The 19420-nt window shown below is 39.1% G+C and overlaps 1 protein-coding gene and 2 pseudogenes across 1 annotated transcript in view; all 3 read left to right on the top strand.

The window, feature by feature from the left end:
* The window catches only part of LOC149097864 (uncharacterized), a 6808-nt pseudogene extending 4091 nt beyond the window's left edge, over positions 1-2717 (top strand).
* LOC149097862 (adenosine receptor A3-like) overlaps positions 1-8552 on the top strand; it is an 11874-nt gene extending 3322 nt beyond the window's left edge. The window contains exons 2-3 of the mRNA XM_089277392.1: positions 3714-3778; positions 7248-8552. Of these exons, the coding sequence (XP_089133518.1) occupies positions 7290-8210 (921 nt within the window). The 5' untranslated portion in view covers positions 3714-3778; positions 7248-7289 and the 3' untranslated portion in view covers positions 8211-8552. The remainder of the gene's footprint in view (positions 1-3713; positions 3779-7247) is intronic.
* Positions 3812-6851, top strand: LOC149097863 (uncharacterized; annotated as a pseudogene).
* Positions 8553-19420: the final 10868 nt, after the last annotated feature.

The following is a 19420-nucleotide window of genomic DNA, read 5'->3' as shown; positions in this document are numbered from 1 at the left end:
TTGACCTGGCTTCCGTTTCAAATTCTGGGTAATTGGAAGTCTACCTTACTTTAACGCAACCGTTTTGATAATCAAGTTTTTGCAATTCAGCAACTGCTTGTAAACGTAATAATTTATCCATTCAGAATATCAGAATTTAAGGATGTTCGCACGAAAGTTTTCCAGTGGATAGATTAATTTAAAATTTTTACTGCGGTCAGATAATTATTTACTTGTGCCAGAAATGAAAAAAAAATTGGGGGTCACTGACTTCGTTTCAGAGACAAAGCTCGTGGAAAACTACCCTGATTTTGAAAAATTGGCGCACGTAATTCAGCATGGTCTACAGAGGTTTATGGTTAAAAATATCGAAGGTGAGTCAAAGGAGGCAAACGATCCTAGTCATATTTTGTAGAAGTGGATCTGTTGCGTAAATAATTCTACATGTTACCAACGTTTTCAAAAGACTTAACCCTCCAAGAGGCATTTGAAACCGTCGCACAGATAAACGAACAGCTAAAATGAACGGAAATTATTTCCCACGTTCAAATAATAACCTGCTTCCGCGTGTTTCTTAGTTCAGCCAATGAATGCTAATCGATTGAAGAGTACTTTCATTGGTAACTGCTCAGATACTTGTTTTCAGATGATTTGTGTTACGCATATACTATTAGTTTGTCTTTGCATAAAAGCTTTAAGAATTCCCATATGTTAGTTGCTTGTGTAGATTATGATCTTATGGTACTAGAGATGTAAATATTATTAGCTGAAAAGTATATTTTCTTGGCTTTATGGTACTGACCTGACCAGTATATCACGTGACAGGGACTTCACAGAAACTTTCTCTAAGGATGGGTGTAGACTTCCTTCAAGGCTCATGGTATCGATAAATATAGTTTGAGTTTTTAAATGTCCATAGTTCTGAGCACCCACCAGGTGTAAGAAAACTTGTGGATAGCGTAACTCGGACATAAAGACGTTTCTGTATCTCAAGAAAGACAACAACAAAGGTTTCTTGTTAGGCGTGTAGAGAATTTTGTAGTGACGAAATTGATTACATATCTACAACTGTTGGTTTAAGAAAAAAATTGAAGAAAACGAGATGTAATTGCTGTTTTAAAACATGTCCCAAGGGCAACTTTTATATTGTAATAGAAAATTTATGTTATCCAGGAGCATCAAACTGTAATAAAAATAAAAATTGTGAAAATAAAATGGAATTAATGCTTGTACAGAAATAATTGATTGCCTAATATTTTGGAACTGTTTTGAAATCTCTCTGCATTCAAGAATCCAATCTGTTTCTACCGGCCAGACTTTCAACAGCGTGGACTGAGAAACACTTTTCACTAGAATCGGAAATGACTGAAGATGACTCTCGCTTAGTTTGTCGTAACGTCAGTCACCAACAACAGTTCTTTTTAGAACTACCCTCACCTAGACGATCACTCTAAATTCAGCTTAATACTCTGCTTGAATGATCTCCTGGGTTATTATTATATGATACGGCTGGCGTTTGCCGAAATAAAAACTGATAATATAAGGGATTTTGATTTGTGAGCAAAATAGCCATTCCTTTACGGTCTATGAGCAGGCTCCCTATTGGGTTTTATTTTCTCCGATTCTTATTGGTTTAAATTAATCACGTGAGGCGATAGTGTTCATCCTCGGAGAGATACTATCAGCCCATTGTGCCCGTCTGAGGAAAATACCCGGATGGATAGTACTCGTCCGTGAAAAATTTTCTGTAAACAAATGAAATTGTATTAGGTGGGTTTTGTTTATTTTCCTTTTTAAATTTTACATTTTGCTTTCACGGCTTTCATCTAAAAAAGTAGAAAATAATTCAATGTGATTTTTGAATTGGCGCGCGGAAGAAAACTGAGTGGTGAACAATAGAGTGTTTAAGTCACGCAACTATCGGTCTGATAGCTGCCCCTTGGAAATTTGACGTTCTTAAAACTAGCATAATTGCACTCGAAGCTTCGCTTCTAGGGCAAATATTTGTTTTAAGAGGGTATGGTACCCTAAAGTATGGCGATGTTCATGAAAAATTCAATTTCTTGGAAATACAAGACTTAAGACCCTTGAGGACTTGTCATTTTGAAACGATCTTGCCTAATTTCCTTCCAGATGAGTGTGAAATTTAAGGAAAGTACACAGTAGTATAAGTTTTTTCACGTGGCAACGGCCATAGCAACGGCTGTTTACTATAAGAACGTGACCAAAATATAGATTATTTTTAACTTATATGAACGAAACTATTTAGAAAAAACTTTTAAGACATGCACAACTCGATTGGTATAATTATTTAAATAAATAAATAAATAAATAAATAAATAAAAATAAATATACATTTATATAGCGCCATTTTCCACTAATTGTCCATGGCGCTTTGTGAAAAGCTTTGCCTCGAATTGCCATCACAGGCTCATTCATTTCCCTTATGACAAGGAATATTTCCCACAACTGCGGTAACTTTTTACAAAATAGAACAACCATTGCACCCCCTCCCCCGAGATCCAATCTGCACCACCCCCCCTCCCCACTATTTGTGGCTCGTTAAATGCTTAATACTTCGTGTAAGAAACTTAAAGTTTACTTTTGTACCGACTGACTTCGCGCCAACATTTCTACTTTGCAAGGTTTTTAAGTAGAATTTCTGAAACTTGAGCTCATCAAAGACCAATAGTGTCGTGATGACATAAACCAAAAAAATCGTAACTGGGTGTGGTAAAAAATAAGGTTATTTGCAAATAAAGCTGTAAAAAGCACTGAAAATAAGAGTTAACTGTCAAAACTTAGGTTCATATCACAGAACAAAACAGAAACTTACATGATATCCTTATTTGACGGTCAATTCTTAAAAGAGCAGGAAGTGTTGGCGTCAATACTATAAAACACTCCTCAAAAGGGTGTGGCTGGTTTCCATAGCAACCATTTTGAGTAAAACTCTAGAAATTTAATTTCTCTTCTTGAGTGCAATAGCACACAATTGATCTTTCTTCGCCATATTTAAACAAACTTTTTGGTCCATATTGAGGGTACCATACCACCTTAAGAGCATCAAATTTCCGCGGGGCAACTATCAGCCGATAGATCTTCGACAAAAACACTCTTGTTTAAATAGGGCGAAAAGAGAAACCGGCGAGCACAGCTAGTCGAGTGTGGACTGGGACAAGCAGAGCTTGCCGAGAGTAGTCTGGGACAAAAAAAAAACAAAATGGCGGGAGAGCCTGATCCATGGCATCATGATCTGATTAGTTACATCACTGATTGTTGACAGCTTTGAGATCTTGACAACGCTTGCAAATTGACATATTTTTCCTGAGACCGCCGACCAAAAAACGAGGAATTCCAGGCGGCTTTGAGGAATTCTTTGGAATATTTTTCTCATACTTTCTGGTTTGATGATGTGAGCCACGATAGGACGTCAAAATCAATGTGCCCTTTAAGACATTAAAAAAAGAAACATAAATCTAAAACCTCCCTTCTAAAATCGAGAGGCCAAAGATTTAATTTAGCTCAATGTTCTGGATAAGTTAAATAACATTTGAAGATAAATTTAGTGGCACGTCTTTGAACACTCTCAAGGGCCTTGATTTTTTCTTTAGAACACTGTCAGAAGCGTGACAATTTGTTATTATTATTATTATTATTATTATTATTATTATTATTATTATCGCTAAAGCATTTTGTTTACATTAAATTCAAGTTGAAATTTATCTTTACAGCGAGACTGTTCTCCGTTAGCACTGAGACCTGACACTAGGAACTGTTAAAGTCTTCTATTAACCAGGTAGGTTGAGAGACTTTCTTAACTAATCTACTGATTCTTCTTATTGCTGTGTGCGTATCCTCTCCTTACAAAAAACATTGTTTTGTCGATTAGTCAAAACTTGTTCGTTTTTGTTTAGTGCCGTTACCGTTTGGTTACCGTTTGACAGCATATCATTCACATCCAAAGCCAGTTAAACAGTTAAAATTCAAAGGTGTTTTGCTGTACTCCAATACTTCAGCAGGAGAAACATCTTGCATGGCTTTACATCTGCTCTATGTTATTTCACGCACTTAACCATAACTTCAACTTCTCCTTTGAAAGCAAGCCGTCGATACATCTCCTCTATTTTTATTCAAACTTCGTAAATTAAAAGCCATCAATTGACGTATACAGTGAAATCTAACTAAAATACTTCGATTGCTTGCGTCTACGGCAAAATTAGATTACGTTCAACTCTTTTCGCAGATGCATATGCTCTCTATTATTTCTCGCAAGTACAAGGTATTTTAAAAATTCACGCCCATTTCAGCGTCTATTAAAAGTAAGGCAATAGTGGAAATCTTGCTTAGGTTTTTAATATAAGTGAAGAGGCTGGGAAACGGTTCAACAGGGACTTTAATCTAGACTGCGTGCAGCTTCCTTCTTTTCCTAGCGTGCGACGGGTTTCGTTTCCCGGCGTTTTCAATCGAACCGCAAGAAACGCGGCCTCTTTTCTTTCCCTGTGATTTGCATAATCTTAACACAGCCATTTCACGAATTAAAATCGGCTTCTCGGAGCCTAATTTTAATTCTTCTTCAAAATATCCATTACCTCAATTAATACAAATATCTGAAAGCAGCAATTTTCATCGTTTACTTAGACTATGAGTCGGTGGCCGGAAGATGTTAAAATATCGCATTTACATTTAATTATTGCAGCTGACAATGACAGCAAAATTAATTTTATAATGGAAAAAGTTTTATTGTCAGCATTAGCGGGCTTGCTGTCGTCCCGTGTACAAGATGGGACTTTGGAAGCCATGTTAAAAGGAAATCGTTTCAGTTATAACTTTACTAAAAATGTCCAACACCAGCAAATGGCCTGTAAATAATGGTGACAGAACTGAGTGGAGTCCAATTCGGTGCGCAATCATACGCGTGATTAACAAAATTTGAGGACCGCGAAGCGGGAGTCCGATTTGTTTAATCACGAGAATAATTACAGACAGAATTGGACAACATGAGGTCCTGTTACCAATTAATCATAACCATTACAATAAATAGCAAACTATGATAACTAAAATTTCCGGAAAAAGAACTAGACAACAGCTTGAAAACTTACGTGTCTTCCCTTGCAAACGCTCTTATTAGGGCTTGTCACGCGTTCCTTCCTCAGTATGACGAGCCCTAAGAACCCTAAGAGCCCTAAAATGTTCAATGTATCATCTCCGATGGCATCCAGCACACCACGCCCAAATCCATCGCTTCTGCTTTGAATAGCTTCTTTGCGTCTATAGGCAGGCGCTTGGCTGACAAAATAAAGACAATCTGGCCCAACCGCATCCTAGTCTTAGAGCAACAGCTATCTCAGCTCCAGTTAACTGAGTTAGAGGAATCGTTTGTGCTTCAACAGCTTACTCTTTGAAGGCAAACAAAGCAATCTGTTTGGACAAAATTAGTGCTAGACTGCTGAAGAGCTCTGCTAATACGATCACACCAGCTGTCACTAAGCTGTTGAATCTATCGATTCGTATTGGTAAATTTCCTAAATTGTGGAAGTGCTCCAAAATTACAGCTTTGTTTAAATCGGGCGACCGGACAAATGCGTCGAACTATCGACCTATCTCTATTTTACCTACACTCAGTAAAATTCTTGAGAAAACTGTGCATTCACAGCTGTACCAGTACTTGGTTACGAACAATCTACTCACAAGGAAACAGTTTGGATTCAGGAAGGGGTTTTCTACTGTATCTGCTTTGACTTCATTTGCCGATGAAGTCTTATTGAATATGGAACAAGGTAAACTATGTGGGGCCGTGTTTTTGGATTTAACCAAGGCCTTCGACACTGTGGACCACGAGATTCTATTACGTAAGCCTTCAGAGATTGGTTTATGTGAGAATTCGCTGGTTTCGCTCTTACATTACTGACAGGAAACAGCGCACATATTGTGGGAATGAGTTGTCTGATGAGTTACCAGTCACCCACGGGGTTCCTCAGGGAAGTATCTTGGGTCCCCTGCTATTTATCATCTACATCAACGATTTGCCAAGCGTTCTAGATGCCTGTCAAGCGTCACTCTATGCAGACGATACGGTGATCTACTACTATGCGTCTTCCTCCCAGGAGCTGACTGACAAGCTCAATCAAGACCTCCTGGCGGTGGCGAAATGGCTGAACGAACATAAATTAACACTGAATCTAGACAAAACCAAATGTATGCTCATAGGCAGTAACAGGAAACTAGAGAACAAAGTTGCTCTAACTGTGTCAATTTTTGATCATTGTGTGAACGATGTTACTTGTTTTAAATATCGTCTGATTTTACCTGGACAAATCATGTCGAATATATGGCAGGGAAAATTAACCAAAGGCTTGGCCTACTTAAGCGCATTACGCATTTATTACCGTTTAGGGCGCGCATTCTTTTTTTATAAAAGTCTTGTCATGCCCTTATTCGAGTACGCAGATCTAGTTTGGGGTGACAAGCATAATGTAACTTTAATGTCTAGCCTACATGTTTTCCAAAATAAAGCGGCTAAAATAATTTTAGATCGACCGCTGAGCATGTATTCATCTGCGTCGCATGCATTAGCGACTTGGAAGTGGATACCATTAGAGAAAAGGCGTTTCCAGCGAAGATGTGTACATGTATACAAATGTCTAAATGGGTCTATAAATCACGAATTGACTTTAGTAACGCAACAACATCAGCATAATTATAACACCAGACAAAAAGTCAATCGTAGACTTCCCTGCGTTAGAACGAATTGGGGAAAACAAAGAACTGCCTATCACGCTGTTAACGATTTTAATTCTCTCAGCCAGATAATAAGAGACTCTGCTAATGTAAATATTTTCAAGAGACAGGTTTTTAATTTTTTAACTTAAGTGTTTTATCAATTTAATATTTTTAGTTCTATTAATTAGTATCAATCTTTGAGGTCCTTTTCGAAAACCACATGTACGTGAAAAAGTTTCCTCAATAAAGATTATTATTATTATTAAGAGCGTGTGTGTGGGAGGTACTTGAAAACCGACCAGCAAGCAGCAACATGCACTGCACCATTTGCTTTTTTTCTAAACCCTTCCTAAGATTTAGACCTTAAGTTTAGGGGTGGGGCTGAAGGAAGGTTAAAGAAGACTAATGACGTGCAGTTTGTGCACTCACCTACGATTAACAAAGTACTGCGGCACTGCCTGCTTATATTTGTTGTGTGCAATGTTTCTATAATCAGTTTATCACTTCTAGCATAATTTCATTTCAATTTGGTTTTCTTCATATAGAGTGCGAACTAGAAGGATCTCCAGGAACCATTGCCTTCAGTGATGGACTTTAATTCATGGAATATCGTGTGGACTTTGTGTTTTGGATTATTAGCGACAGTGATCGTTGTTGGAAATCTCCTTACCATCTGGATATTTCTCAAGCGGAGACTTCGCAAGCGCGCTCATTTTCTTTTGATTAGTTTGGCTGTTGCTGATTTACTGGTTGGGTTGCTGACTGTTCCTTTGTACATAGCGATTAATACAATATTGTGCTTGGGTCTGTCGAATTGTCTGCTGGGGTCCAGCTTGTACCAATTGACTGACATTTTTACTGGTATTGCCTCCATCTTCGCACTTGCCGCTATTTCCTTGGAGAGAATGTACGCCATAGGTTGGCCTTTTCGTCATAGAACTCTAACCTTTCGTGTTTACATATTTGCTATTCCCATGCCATGGATTTTCACAACAATATTCACTTCTGTAAGGCTACTGCTTTACTTCTCTATCATAGCATTTGAAAACTACGTGTACTCTCTCGTCTTGTTTCTTAGTACGCCTCTATTAGTGATGTGTATAGCATATTTTATTGTATGGAAGAAACAAAAAACAATGATGGGTAACCGGAATCACGTGGTAAGAGAGACAAGATTGGCAAAAACGCTCTTTAATATTACTGCAGCTTCTCTTTTGACCTGGCTGCCATTTCAGATTCTGAATGTGTTGCTATACTTTGGTGTAATTAGAAATTTCCCTTACATAAACATAACTGCTCATATCATAAAGTTTTTGCAATTCAGCAACTCGCTTGTAAACGTAATAATTTATCCATTCAGAATATCAGAATTTAAGAACGCCCTTCTTCAGATGCTTCCTTGTAGTATGAGTTCTCGTAATGTTACGAGTAATGAAGCTGCGCCGATTCGTCAGCTGACACTGGGTCAGTTGAATTATAACCGAGAGCTACAGCTTTCTAATTACTAGAAAATTTTACAAGGTGAGAACAATTTGTTGTTCTTTTGGAGTTCCTATCATTAATATTCAAGGCAATTGAAGGACTATTTTAACGTGATTTCCCACATCCATTAACTTGACAGCAACAGCGTGTTTTCTCAGTTTTACCACTGGGTGCTAGGCAAATTTTACCGTGTTCACGAGTCTTCAGAATATAACTTAGAAAACATTGATTACGCTAAGATAACTTGTTTTGAAGGTCATTATGTTTTACACCGATTATTTGTCCTTTTATCACTGGTTGAAAGTTCCCATATATTAGTTTCTTGTATCGATTTTGATATTATAATACGAGAGATTTAAATATTACAAGCTGTGAAGCGTATTTTCCTGGTTTAGGAACCGATCATTATTTATCGCCTCGGGGGGCGTCGGAGGATTTTCGGCTAAAGACAGTAACAGTTAGCTGATCCCCCTTTAAATGTTATTCTATTGAAGTGATCCCCCCTCATAACTATTGATAAATTTCGTGATCCCCCCACCCCATATCTTCGTAGCCATATTCACCTTTCGACGTGTATATTTAGTGCTTTTAACGGTCATATGCAAGTAATATTTCTAACTATGCTGTACTTACAGTACAATGAAGCCGCCATGGTGTACTCTCTTTTGTTATTCTGGATCTCGATATCTGATCAGGGTTCTTAGCAGAAGTTTTCACAGGCGTCAAATAAAGCAGAACAGGCAGTGTAAATTAAAGCGAGGCCCGAAAGGCCAGGCCAATTTATGGGGGCTGGGAGGGGGGGGGGGGGGGCGTCGGGCGGCATGCTGCCTCGGAAAATTTTGAAATTTCAGGTTGCCAAAAATGCGATTTCATGCTTCTTGGGAGGTAAAGTGATACAGAAAATGAGTTGTTTATGATCATAAAATTAGATGTAGCCTACATACGTCTGAAAATCCTAATTTTGATAACCGGAACAGGTGGCTACATTCGATTTTACAACCGGTGGAATCCCGCCGTTCTATTGAGAACCCTGTGACTGATGTCAGTTGACATTACTGCAATCCCACCATCCCAAGGGCTTGAAAACTGCAAAGAGTGCCAAATAGCCGTCCACCAAGTCTGTATGGGCATGTGACATTCAGCGTCCCTGCCCCCCACCCCACTCCTTTTGGGCTGTCAGTTATGACTAATCCCTCTAACCCCCCCTTCCCTGGCGATAAAAAATGACCGGTCCTTACTAAGGCATTGACGTAATCATTGTATCACGTGACACGTGTTTTCATTGTTAATATGTCGCGGTTTTGAAATACATTTTGAAGAAAATCAGATGTAATTGCTGTTTAAATAATGTCATCAAAGCCAACTTCCATATTACAATAAGATATTTCTCCAGGAGTATTAAGCTGTAATACAAATGAAGTTAAAATTAAGTTTCTACAAGTGCAAATTCTGACTTCAAAGTTAATATATATATGTTATTGGCCGGCTGGGAGGTCCGTATAGGCAAAAACTGTGACCGAGGTCTTGAAAATGCCCGAGGCCGCAGGCCGAGGACAACATTTTCAGACCCAAGGTCACAGTTTTTCACTATACGGACCGACCCTAATTAAGCCGGTCAATAACATGTATGTTTATCTTTTTTCCTTGCAGTAAATTGGCATGTGGGTTTGTTTACGCAGCTGTCATTGAATTGGCTTACGCGCCGTCTACAAACTCTACAAACCATTGGTAAAAAATCTAACGAGCGAACGAGCGAGTAACTCAGATACTAGACAAGAAAGATGTATTAAAGAACAGATTTATACCGAACTTCTTTATGTTAGTGTTACGAGTATCGTTGTAGAGCAGGGTTGTTTCCAGACAGAACTCAGGATCGCTGGTGACAGCAACAAACTAATTTATTTCCGTAAGATAACTTCACGAATTTACAGCACTAAGCTTCTTCAAATTTGAATCAATCTCTCTCACAGAAGAAACGCTCGCTCTAATATACATGAGACTTACAGTTCTAGAAACTTCTATTTGGAACTAAATTAAGTAGTTTGACACAATTTCTAGTCTGAGTAATTACATAAGGATCAGAATGTTCTGGAATGTTCTCATACAAATTGGTCACGGCTGAATGACTTCCGGTTCTAGATTGTTCTAGAAATTGACTTAGACAATTTTTCGTAACAGTTAGTTGCATTTAGTTCACCATTCAACTTTTCTAAAAGTGTTTTTCCGGTGTGAGATTTCGTGCCGAAGTTTGAAGTTGTGCTGCAAAAACAATCTCTGTCAGTCGTGCCGAATCACTCGAAGTCAGACTTTAACGTAAATTGAGTGGCAGATAGCGAGGAAATTTGTGAAGTGTATTCCACAGAAATTCTCTCAAATACGGCAACGATCAGAGAGGTAAACTCGACTGAAATTGACTCATTTTTTACTTAAAATTGTACAGAGAGAGACAGAGGATTACGAGCCATTACAGCGCCGAGCTACAAACAGCCAAACAAACTCTCACAACTTCAAAAAATTCAATTGAATTTACTTACAGTGACTTTCCTTGCCATTTAAAGGTGAACAGAGATAAACTTGCGTTGATTAATCGTCTAAGGAAGTGTAAAAAGGGCGAAAGATGACGATTACCGCTAATTCGTTCACGAAAGTAGATCAGCTTAACGGATTCCGCCCGCTGTGGCGGTCCGGATGAGAAAATTCCGCCCACTCGAGGAACCAATCAGATTGCAGGATTTGGTGAATTGCGCGCTCACGAGCTGAGAAAATGATAAAATGTGAAACGCAATCGTGTTTTGCTTGGAAAAATAATGTCATTTAAGACTGTTACCTCAAAACCTTAAAGTACAAGATAAATGCAATTTCTTGCAGCTGCCTGTGCGGAACAAGAAGTCAGCAATGAGGAAATTAACGGGTCGAGTCCGAATTTAGCGGGAGAGATGTATTTTAACTCATGCTGACCATTCGAGGTGTCGATGGAGGCTTGGGTATTACTGACTTATTCCAAGGATACTCAAATATTCCTCCCATCCTTCCCTCCCTTCCTGTTGCCTTTATCTATCCCTTACCTCCCTCACCCTTTCCCTGCCTCCCTTGGCTCCTCCCCCATATGCACGAGCATGCATGGGTGCGTGCGCGCGTGCGTTCCGCCGTCCAGCCGTCCCTACGTCCGTCCGTGCACTCTCTTCTTCCTTTCATTTTACCCTCCTTCTGTTTGTCCCATCCTCTTTCTCCACCTGTTTATACTTATACCACAATGGTCTCCACGTACTCCAGTCATTCATTCACTAACTCAATCGCTCGCACAAAGTCATCCGGCAGATTTTTGTTCTGTTTAATTCTAAAAATACAAACTGTTGCACACTCTTGAGTCGTTTCAAACGTTATGTGCAAATATAGTTACATTTGTATAAAATTATGCTCACAACTATTTTAAAATTTCAATCTGTAACTCTTAGGATCTTGACATTTAACTTTACATTCTTAATCTACATAATTATTATGAGGTACGGACCACTTCTCATACAAATTGAAAGATTTTTGTCTCCAAATTATGACACATGAAATACATGTTAATCTTGTCCAAGTCGCGTTCACTTGTTCCATTTTCTTGCAATACAAAATGCCGAAAATAAGCTCTGAGCTTACTGATGTCAAAAGGCTATCTAACGTTAACTTTGTTCCTCTGGTCCAATAAATAACTCGTTTACCAGATAACAAGTTTCCATCATTTCTGACCCGGTGAGCTTCTCAAATTCAGGCCTGGAGAATACAAAATAATTACAGTTAATAAGAAGGTATTTGATTTATTTAGTCAAGATTCTGCTTTACAGATCGACTAAGGTCGGTTAATAAGATGTTTATTATATCGCGAACAAGAAAAAATTAATTCGTTTAAGGTAAATGGTTTGTACTAGCTGACGTTTTGCTTGAGAACCAAAAACCTCCCCAGCTGAAAATCGTAATGGAAAAATGTTCAACCAATTATTATTTAACAATTTGACATTTTGACGTATTGTTTACATTCAGTTCTTCTTTTTAAGCAACATGAAATTTATGCTTGCAGTGTGACTGTTCTCCATTAGCTCTGAGACCTGTCAAAAGGAACTAAGGCCCGGTCCAAACGCCGCTCCGCTCATGTGCCGAACCAAACTTGATTAAGTTCGACTTTAGAGCGACTTTGGAGCGACGGCTGGTTCAGACGGCGTACTTGCGTCGAACTTACTTCGGGAAGCCGGTGGTAACAATTTTCGACGAGAAAATATGCGTTCAGAATTCAAGAACTCTGTCCAAACAGAAAAGCTGTGACTAACATTTCGCTGTTTTCATGCTGTTATAGCAATAGTTAGGTGAAGCAAATTCAAACTCAAGGTTCAGTGTTTGTATTTAGACAGGTTTTCTCCCGGTTAAATCGACTTGTTAAAGGGAAATCTAATAAGCTGGGCTATTATCACGAAGAAAAAGCAAAAAATGAATTTGCGCTAAAGAAACTCGCTTCTACAGTCCCGCTTCTCATAAATCGAGGCACACCGGTATTTTGTTGTCTTTATTTTTAGCGACGACTTTGAACTTCATGCATGATTGGTCACGCCACTCAATTTTGAGCCAATCACGAGTCCCGTTATATGAAAAATAAATTACAGTGATTTATGCATTAGGTTCGACACATCAAGAGAACGCCGTATCAATCAGCTGCCGCTCCAACGTCGCATAGTGCGACAGACCCTGCCGAATTTGATGTTGTTTGCCACACCAAACATAACCTGCCAAACCAAACTGATTCAAACGCCGCTCTTTTGCCGTACTTAACTCATCAGTTAGGTTCGGCGCATGAATGGTGCGGCGTTTGGAACGGGCCTAAGTCTTCAAAAGACGAGGTACGTTGAGCGACTTTCTAAACTTCTTTACTGATTCTTTATTCTCTCCTCAGAAAAGAACATTGTTTTGCTTCTTATTCAAACCTTCCTTTTTACCCAGTGTTAGGATGATTGCCGTTTGTAAATTTAAAGCCTGTTACGCAGTTAAAATTCAAAGGAAGTATTTTGTTGTCAGTCCTGAGTAATTTCCGTTTCCACGGCGTTACTTCTTACCTAAGGAAATAAAGTACTCCAGTAATAAGCAGACGGTACTGGCAATGCATAAGTAAAAACAAGTAATAGCAATTCATTTCTTTTAAGCTGTTGAAAAGTTGCGTTTTGTTAAACCGAATTAAATAACGTGATCAACCTAGTGTTAAATACAATAAATTATGCACTTTTTTTGAATATTTAAACAAAGAACTATAAAAAAAAACCTGAGCGTTCATCAAGTCTACAAAAAGAAGTTCTGAAGAAAGGGGACATATACAAAATATTAACCTACAAGCATCAGCTATAATGAAACGTTTAGACGGACCTTTAGGACACAATGCTGCTGTGAAACCGACGATGAAATGTAGTTTTATTTTGTAATTTATTTATTTATTTTTTATTTTATTAATTTTTACCTACTACAGGGACTGATAGCTCTTCGAAATCATTGTGTTTAAAAGTAAATCAGGTTAAAATTTCAAAGAAATTAGTTCACACGTGTCATGTATTGGTCAGCGGTTTTGTTACGCATGCTTAATAAAGGGGCGGACCCTGTTCTTGTATGGCCGCCATGTTGAAATGTAGTTGTTTGTGGCGTGTGTTTGCATCTGGCCCAATCAGACCTATTAGAAGCCATCCGAAGGTTTCCCGATATTTAACACTGGCTACGAGGACGGGATTGACTAACTAACAAAGAATGGCGGCAGTTAACATCGAAATTCAAGGAGTAGCTCCGTTCGATTGCAAAGGAAATTCGTCTGCATTGGGACCACGTTGGAAGAAATGGCTTCAATCGTTTCAATACTTTCTTGTGGCCAAAGGAGTGGTGAACGATGCACAAAAGAAGGCTTTGCTACTTCACACCGCGGGGTTCAGGAGTTGTACGAGACACTGAGTGACCCAGGCCCGAGTGTGGAATTTGCAGAAGATACGGCTACTGATTTCGAGAAAACGGTACGTACTTTGAACGCGTATTTTGTCACCAAGCTTAATGAACCGTACGAGCGACATGTATTCAGAAGCATGGCTCATGCAACAGGACGGAGAAACAGTTGGTCAGTTCATAGCTAGGCTTAGGAAGTAAGCACAGAATTGTAATTTCACGACCCCGGACATTGACATTAGAGATCAAGTTATTGACAAATGTCGATCAACGGAATTGAGGCGAAAATTGATGGCAAAGGAAAATCTTACTCTTGAGAGAGTGCGAGAAGTAGCTCGATCAATGGAAGCTGTTGACGTTCTAGCTAATAAAATGGGAGCACAGGATTCTGCATCTTCAACAGAGGAATCACTGGGAGTGAATAAAGTTGTTGTAACACCCCCTCTAAAGCCTCCCAAACAGCCAAAAGGGAACAAAAGGCAGGGAAGATACTACCGATGTGGTCAAGAGGGACATTTTAGCAAGGATAAATGTTGTCCAGCACGTCAAAGTGTATGTATGAAATGTAAGAAAGTGGGTCATTTTGCAAGTGTATGCAAGATCAACCCTGGCAGCCATTCAGCATCTGGAAACAAGTCAAGTGGTAGAAAGAGTAAATTTGGAGAGAAAATTTGTAGAAGAAGTGGTTGAGGAGGCCACAGATGATGATGAGGTTCTGGGCATTTTTACAGCGAAGGATTCTGGTAAGGTTGGACGTACCGCGATTCATGTGTCAGTTATGTTAGATCAGAAGAGTTGCAAAATGCAGTTGGATACTGGAGCCACACTGTGTATCGTGCCTAAGGCCCTGTATGATCAGCAGTTTAATCAGTGGCCCTTGCTTTTTTTTTTTTTTTTTTTTTTAGCTTCGTTTGTTTTGTTTTTTTTTTTGTTGTTGTTTTGTTTTTTTTTTTATTATTGCTAAACACATAATTACTTACATTGCCTTACTCTACTCACAACAATAACTAACCTACTTACAATACACTACATTATTGTTATTATCATCATCATCATCATTATTATTATTATTATTATTATTATTATTTCTAATGCTTTTACCGTCTTACAAACGTCACTTACAATACATAAAAAAAAACACCTATTTACAATACTTGGCATTACGTTACTTACTTACAATACACATTGATTGCTTGTTATGACTTACACATTACGTTACTTAAGGAGTTACAATACAATGTAATTACTTAATTATAGAAAAAAAAACAACAACAAAACAAACAAAAAAAAAAGAGAAACAAAGACCTTGCAACTAATTACTAAGGGAAACGCCTTAAATGGTGAGAAGGAATTTCCACTTCTGTTGAAATTCCCTTTCGCCATTCGACGTGGCAGCAATATATTTTTCTATCTCGATTTTATCCTGCACTAATGAGATGAAGTCGCTGAAAACGAACATAGTATTATTTAGAGCGTTGATATAAAGAAAATATTTGCCTAGTATTATGAGGTGGTTGAGGGTCAAACGGTGAGTACAAGGACGAGTAATTCCAAATAATACCTCTGGCTCGGAGAGAAGTAAACTCGCGTTACTTACAGTAGAATACCAACTTTGGAACTTATACCAAAAGGAAGATGCTTGCGGACAGCAAATAAACAAATGACGTATGTTTTGACTATCAGAGGGACAGAAAGGGCAGGATGGGGAGGCAACCTTGTTCATTTTGTATAATATACTGTTCGTGGCTAAAATGTTGTGTATAATTTTGTGCTGAAACATTGCCAATTTAACTTCTTTTGTGGCTGTGAAAGGCAGAAGATAAATTTTATTTAGATTCTCTTTTGCGATGCCGTATGATAAGAGTTTTTTTTTCTGAAGTGGGAGGAGGAAGATTTTCTAAGGTTAACAGTTTGTCGTATAACATCTTGCACGTTACATTACAGATTGGCGGCGGAGGTGTAGTAGAGTCGCCAGAATTAACGTGAAGGAGCTTCTTCCAACTTTGAGGGATCGCAGATAAAAGACTATAATATTGTAAAAAGTTGCAATTTAGCATGTATTTATTGCGCAAGGAAAGGAAAGGCAGGAAGCAATTTTCACGCTCGTCAAAAAGGTCTGAAATTTGCTTTATACCTGCTCGGTGCCAATGAGGTAGATATACCATTTTTTTGTCAATCGTAATGAATTTGTTGTTCCAGATTGTCTGAGACAGTATCTCGGTCTTGCTGTGAGGTGTCGTAGACACGATTTCTTGCCAATGATGAATAATTTGTTTGTAAAATTCAGGAAGATGGCCATTAAGATCAAGAAAGTTGTAGTCATAATTACATTGAAAGATCTCAGTACCGCCGACAATAGAGAGAAACGATTTTGGAATATACTTCCACGGTGCATCTGAGTCTGAGCACAGCCGTTTTACCCAAGTTAGTTTCAAAGCCTTATCGAAAAGTACAAAATCTTTCATGCCAAGACCGCCATCCGATTTCTTCTTGATGAGGGTTGTCTTTTTTATTTTGGCGGGTTTTTGCTTCCAGATAAAATCGAACACTATTTTATTGACCTCTGTTGCAAAGTTTTTTGGAGTCTCCATAACACTGGAGATGAATACAAGTTTGGAGAGGGCTAACGTTTTAACAATATTTATTCTACCGTATATAGATAAGTCTCTTCGGGACCAGACACTTAAGGTTTTCTTTAGGGATCCTAATTTTTCAAAGAAATTTTTCTTATGAGACAATTCAATATTATAGGTAAAATGCACACCGAGCGCGTAAACGGGATCATCGCTGATTTGGAGGTTGCAAATTGCGTCTTTCCTATGGCGCATGGAGCCAAGCCATAGCATTTCTGATTTTGCCTGATTTATTTTTAGGCCAGAGCACTTTTCAAAACGTGAGAGTAAGTAAAATAAATTAGAAACTGACTGGACATCAGCAAGAAGGGCAGTTGTGTCGTCAGCATACTGTGTGAGCTTGACCTCTTCATTTCTCTGGATATGTATGCCCTTGATGTCTTTTGACCGTTTTATACTTTGGGCAAGAAGCTCCATAGCGATAACAAAGAGTATGCCTGAAAGGGGACAACCCTGACGGACACCGCGTTCTAAGTAGAAGTGTTTAGAGGCAACGCCATTGTTAATCACACAACTAGAGATGTCTTTATAGAACACGCTGACCCATTGCCGGAGATTTGGTCCAAAGTTGAAAGATTCAAGGCATTTTTGGATAAAGTCCCATTCAATTGAATCAAACGCTTTCTCGAAATCTAAGAAAACAGCTATACCTGGTATATTTTTAATTTTAGTGAAGTCCATTGTGTCTGCTATTAGTCTGATACTTTCTCCAATGAATCTACTTTTTACGTAGCCGGACTGACAAGGATGTATTACGCTTGGCAAGATCTTTTCCAAGCGAAGAGCGATAGTTTTGGTCGCAATTTTGTAGTCAACATTAAGTAGCGAAACTGGTCTCCAATTTGTTAAATATTCCGCGTTCTTGTTCTTTTTTGGGATTAAAGAGATAATACCTTGTCGTTGAGAGATAGAAAGTGATCCGTGTTGAAATGCATAATTAAAACTTTCCACCATGAATTTACCAACAGCGTTCCAAAAAAAGTAGTGGCCCTTGCTTAGTACCAAGTTTAAGTTAAAGGGTTACAATAGTGTCCGAATTCCTGTTTGTGGTGAAGTTCATTTGCCTGTGGTTTATGAACAGCAGGAACTGGTGTTACCTTTGATTGTTGTTGATGGCGATGGTCCTCCATTGCTAGGCAGAAATTGGTTGGAGTGACTCAAGTTGGACTGGAGTAGTATCTTTCATGTGAGCAAAGCTGACACTCTGTCTGATGTGTTGAATCGGCACAAAAATGTTTTTGACAAGCGACTGGGAACCATCAAAGGGTTCAAAGCAGATATAAAGTTGCAAGATGGTGCAAAACCGGTGTTTTGCAAAGCCAGACCAGTTCCCTATGCACTTCACCAAAAAGTGGAAGGGGACTTGGATCGTTTGGAGAGTCTAGGAGTTGTTAAGAAGGTAGAACGTAGTGACTGGGCGTCTCCAATTGTCTGTGTACCCAAGAAAGATGGACGTATTCGCATCTGTGGTGACTTCAAGGTGTCAGTTAACCAGGTCCTTCTAGACAACCCTTACCCATTGCCAAACACAGAAGATATATTTGCTACGTTAGGAAGTGGAACTGTGTTCAGCAAGATTTATTTGTCAGATGCGTATCAACAGATGGAATTGAACCGGAGAGCCAACACTACCTCACTGTGAACACTCACAAAGGATTGTATGCTTATCAGCGTCTGACCTATGGTATTGCCTCTGCACCTGCTCTGTTTCAGTCAACTATGGATCAGATATTGCAAGGAATGGATAATGTGCGTTGTCGTATTGATGACATCCTGATCAGAACAGAACCCCATGAACACTTGCAAGTACTAGACGAGGTGTTGACCAGGCTAGAAAAGCATGGCATCTTAGCTAAGTGGTCCAAGTGTGAGTTCATGGTACTGAGTGTAGATTTTCTAGGCTATCGTGTAAATGGGAAAGGCCGACACCCTACTGATGAGAAGATGGCAGCGATCAGTGAAGCTCCAAGTGCAAAGAATCTGGCAGAACTGCGCTCCTACTTAGGGTTGCTGAATTACTATGGCCATTTCATTGCCAATCTTTCCGCCTTGCTCCAGCCATTACATGAACTGCTCCGAAAGGGAGTGAAGTGGGAGTGGACAAAAGAGTGTGAAGAAGCTTTCCAGCAAAGTAAATCTGAGCTTATGGCTGTTAGAATATTGGTTCCATATGATGAGAAGAGAAAGCTGATTCTAGCATGTGACGCGTCTCCGTATGGTGTAGACGCTGTGATTTCACACGTAATGGAGGATGGACAAGAACGGCCCATCGCTTTTGCCTCGAGAACACTTACAAAGAGTGAAAGGAACTATTCCCAGATAGAGAAGGAGGCCTTAGCAATTGTATTCGGAGTCAGGAAATTCCACAAGTACCTGTATGGTCGTACGTTTCACCTGTATACAGACCACAAGCCCTTAGTGACCATCTTGGGTCCAAAAAACAGCAGTACCAACCTTAGCAGCTGCTAGAATGCAACGCTGGGCAGTAATTCTGCAGGCCTACAGCTACCAAGTGGAATATCGACCGTCTACAGAACATGGCAATTCTGATGCCTTATCACGTCTCCCGTGCAACAATCCACCATTGAAAGAAGAGGCTGAACTCTATTTGTTCTCAGGCCTCGAAGATTGCCAGTGGATGCAAAGGACATCAG

Source organism: Orbicella faveolata, unplaced genomic scaffold (assembly GCF_042242905.1).
Source record: "Orbicella faveolata isolate gen_17 unplaced genomic scaffold, um_ofav_v1 contig_46, whole genome shotgun sequence".
Lineage (NCBI taxonomy): Eukaryota > Metazoa > Cnidaria > Anthozoa > Scleractinia > Merulinidae > Orbicella > Orbicella faveolata.
Note: the sequence above shows the minus strand (reverse complement) of the source record. Positions and strands in the feature narration are given on the sequence as shown.